The 4,360-nt window shown below is 38.5% G+C and overlaps 1 protein-coding gene across 1 annotated transcript; it reads left to right on the top strand.

The window, feature by feature from the left end:
- Positions 1–665: 665 nt before the first annotated feature.
- Positions 666–1,637, top strand: LOC127228017 (olfactory receptor 51S1). Its single transcript, XM_051192454.1, has one exon. It carries the CDS (start codon positions 666–668, stop codon positions 1,635–1,637), a length of 972 nt encoding a protein of 323 aa, XP_051048411.1.
- The last annotated feature ends 2,723 nt before the right edge of the window (positions 1,638–4,360 follow it).

The following is a 4,360-nucleotide window of genomic DNA, read 5'->3' as shown; positions in this document are numbered from 1 at the left end:
GACTAATAATGAGTTTATTTCATAAGGGCCTGCTCAATTGCTCCCAGAGGAACTACACAATTTCATAATCAAAAAAACTTCAATGTAAAGTAGTTTTAACATCTGTTCTAGCAGAAAATTTCAGCCTTTAAAAATATTTTTATCTTATACAACATGTAAAAGTATACATTGTCTTTTAAAATATGTATTCTGTCAATAATAATGAAATTAAGTACTTACTACTTACATATTTTCCCTATGTTAATCAGTAACAGAGTAGTAATTTGGGACTTTAGTGAGAAATGGTAAAGGAGACCAAATGTGATTGTTAAGGAACACAAAAGGCAGGCTGTCTACAGTTAGGAAGAGAATACAAAAATAATCATGTTAATATAGATCTACTCCAGCCTGTGTGTCAAATAAAGATGAACATTAAATTAGAATAAAGTACAGAAACAGGGCTAAAGGAGTATACATAAGCACAGATAACAGCTATACAAAACAAGCTACAGGAAAAGAGGGTGTGTGCATGCATTATTTGAATGAGTCTGTGCCTGGAGGGGAGAGGCAGATTGTGACAAAGGGCATCATCCAACATATTTTGTTTATATACATATATATTCAAAATGTTATGCCATGATCAAATAAACTTAATTACTTTTCAGGTTCCACAGTGATCCTGAACTATGTCAATATTATCTACCCAGGAAACCTCAAATAGCAGCTCATCAATGGCCCCAACTTTCCTGTTAGTGGGCTTGCCTGGCCTGGAAGCCACACCATCCTGGTGGACAATTCCTCTCATCACTGTCTACCTTCTCTCTGCCCTGGGCAATGGCACAATCCTCTGGATCATTGCACTGGAGCCCACACTACATCGTCCAATGTACTTCTTCCTCTTCTTGCTTAGTGTGTCTGATGTTGGCTTGGCCACAGTACTAATGCCTACCCTGCTAGGCCTGGCCTTTGCTGATTCTCATGCTGTCCCTGCCTCAGTCTGCCTCCTACAGATGTTCTTTGTCCATGTTTTTTCTGTTATGGAGTCCTCTGTCTTGCTTGCTATGGCATTTGACCGGGCATTGGCCATCTGCCGCCCTCTTCACTACCCAACACTCCTTACCAATGGTGTCATTAGCAAGATTGGCATGGCCATCGCTTTCCGATGCCTGAGTCTCCATCTGCCCCTACCATTCCTATTGGCTCACATGCCATATTGCCGTCCACAGGTCTTGACACATTCTTACTGCTTACACCCAGATATGGCCCGCCTAGCCTGCCCAGGAGCATGGGGTGCAGTCTACAGCCTGGTCGTGGTACTATCAGCCATGGCACTAGACCCTCTGCTTATTTTCCTCTCTTATGGCCTGATTGGCAGGGTATTGCAAGGTGTGGGGTCCACTGAGGATCGCTGGAAGGCTGGTCAAACATGTGCTGCCCACCTCTCTGCTGTGCTCCTCTTCTACATACCCATGATTCTCTTGGCACTCATCGACCGATTCAAGCTGCCACTCCCTCAGCCTGCCCATACACTTCTCTCCTATGTCCACTTCCTGCTTCCTCCATTGATAAACCCAATTCTCTACAGTGTCAAGATGAAGGAGATTAGAGAAAAAATTCTCAAAAGGGTACTGCCCACGAAAGTGGACTGTGTTCAGTGAGGGAGGATGCCACTCCATGCTGTGGTAGAGTTCCCCAAACAAAGGCCTCCATAATGAAAACTCACTTCACTGCCAGGCAGCTGTGGTACACGTCTTTAGTTCCAGTACTCAAGAGGCAGAGGCAGGCAGAACTCTGTGAGTATGAAATCAGCCTGGGCTACAAAGCAAGTGACAGGATAGACTCCAAAGCTACACAGAGAAACCCTGCCTCAAAAAATCAAAAACTAAAAATAAAAAACTAAAATGTAAGAAAGAATATTTGGGTTCACCACTCATGATTGGTCACTTAAGTCCATACATGGAGAATTTCAAGCTTCAGGGAAGAAGAAAGAGAAGATGAGCCTCCTCACCAGATGTATATAGGGGTTTCACCTGAGTTGCAACTCACTGTAGTATTCTTAGTGATGCTCAAAGGAACAAACACCTCTTATGATGGGAGATGTCATTCTGTAAATATGTTTCTCTTATTAGTTGATAAATAAAGCACATGTCATTCTGTAAATATGTTTCTCTTATTGGTTGATAAATAAAGCACTGTTGGACAATAGGGAAGGAAAATAGGAGGGACAAGGAGACAAGGAGGAGAGAGAAAGTAGTAAGGCGAAGTCAGCATGTAGAGACTGGAGAGAACAGAGGTCCGGGCCCACTCTACGGTAAGGTGAGACCACGTGGAAACACTCAGATGACTAGAAATGGGTTAATAATTAAGACAGAGCTAGCCTATAAGAAACAAGTAACTGGCCAACAGCATTATATCAAATACAGAGTCTATGTGTGTTAATTGGGGCTGGCGTGGCGGTGGGACTAGACCGGCAGTGGGGAGAAACCATTCGTAACACTCTTATTCATGCTCTTCACACCAAGAACAGAGCCATATAATTGATCAGCACTATAATTGTGTGCAAATAGAGCTTTATGGATGGACTCAACAAAAATAAACACAATTTTTTTTTAATTCTACAAGCACAGAATGTTTTCTCAATCTTTGTTATCATGACTATTAAGATACTTATATGAAGAGCTTGCCTTGTTTATAACATAATAGTTAAATACTATTCTACATGTATTTTGGGGATTACAGAGTCACAATTTTTTTTAAAGAACATTAGGTTATAAACATAGAAGAAGACAATGTGACTTGAAGATCCACAAGAATAATGGTTTCAGAGATGCATGAAATATTTTGGGAAGCTCTAAACTGAACCTTGGTTCTTTATTTTGTATTAAAAAAGACATTTTACATATAATATCATGATAATGTTCCTTCCCTTTCATTACTCTTATTGATGGTTGAAATCCCTCCAAGGCAATTGGCACAGACTTCATTATTCAAATGACTATAAAATATTTGATGGCATGAATGGATTATATTTTAGTCAATTATTTCCTATTGATGAGCATTAAAGATGTCTTCAATTTACTGCTGCTCCAAACAGTGCTCTAATGAAAAAAAAATCCCTGTGTAACTCCTTTTGAATATTTACTTTAGTATTTCTGCAAGGGTGCTCTCTGGGTCTTTACTAATGGAACTATAAGACTGTAAATTTAAGTTTTCTGTATATAACTCTTTCACAAAAGATCACATGCATGCATTTTATGCCTTAGAGAAGGATATAGTTTTTATCCCATATAATGAAAGTGACTGTTTAGCATTTTTAAATTCATATTAATTTTATAACTGTCTCTTTATTTTAAATTTCCAAAATAATGAAAAAGAACTTCTTTCATATGTCTATTAACATTTCCTATTCTTATTTGTATCCTACCCTATGAACTCTAATAAAATATTTATATAATTTCTGTTTTTACAATTTAAGTTTAAATTGGCAACTGATCTTAGTTTCATATCATTCCCATTATGATATTTGTATTTAATTTTCGTCATCAAACAACTGTCAAATAATTTTACACAACCAATTTCATGTTTTTATTTCTTTACAACTTTTGTCTTTCATTCATTGTTTACAATGGGTTGTTTGACCTTTGCATTCCAAATATAGTTGCATGCATATTTTTGATTAATTAAAGTTTGCTTAGTATCTTAATAAAAGCATGCAGTACATACTGATTGTTATCACATAATACCACCCTTCCACCTATCTACCCTCCCTCTCCCCTACAAATCTTTTCTCACATTCATGTCTGCTTTGTTTTGTGGATTTAACCAGGGCCATCTGTTTGGCCATGGATATGGTGCTAACCATTGAAAACAAATGGGCTCTGAAGTTAATGTACAACTGAAGACAATGACTATCCCTTTACCAGAATCTATTAATAAAAAAAATCATCCAGCAGTAAGAGGGCTGGGTTATATAAGCACCTAACTGATTATTAGCAGGACCTATTTTGTGTAGGTTCATTGTAAGGAGCAGGTTTTTCCACCTGCCGCTGGTCTTGTCCCGCCACCACTCCAGCCCCAATTAACACACAGAGACTCTGTATTAGATATAATGCTATTGGCCAGGTACTAATTTCTTATAGACTAGATCTGTCTTAATTATTAGCCCATTTCTGTTAATCTATGTATTTTCACGTGGTCTCATCTTACCAGAGAACTGGCTGGCGTACTGCTCTTTCCAGACTCTCCATCTTGACTCCTCCTTACTACTTTCTCCAATCCACCTTGTCTCCTAATCCTACCTATCTTGCTTTCCTATTGACCAACAGCGCTTTATTCATTAACCAGTATGAGAAACATATTTACAGAATGAAATCTCCCATCA

Source organism: Phodopus roborovskii, unplaced genomic scaffold (genome assembly GCF_943737965.1).
Source record: "Phodopus roborovskii unplaced genomic scaffold, PHOROB, whole genome shotgun sequence".
Classification (NCBI taxonomy): Eukaryota; Metazoa; Chordata; class Mammalia; order Rodentia; family Cricetidae; genus Phodopus; species Phodopus roborovskii.
The sequence above is the reverse complement of the archived record's forward strand: the minus strand, read 5'-3'. Positions and strand labels throughout refer to the sequence as shown.

Bases quoted from the DNA above. Each gene is read 5' to 3' on its own strand.
- LOC127228017 (XM_051192454.1), top strand. From the start codon at position 666: ATGTCAATATTATCTACCCAGGAAACCTCAAATAGCAGCTCATCAATG.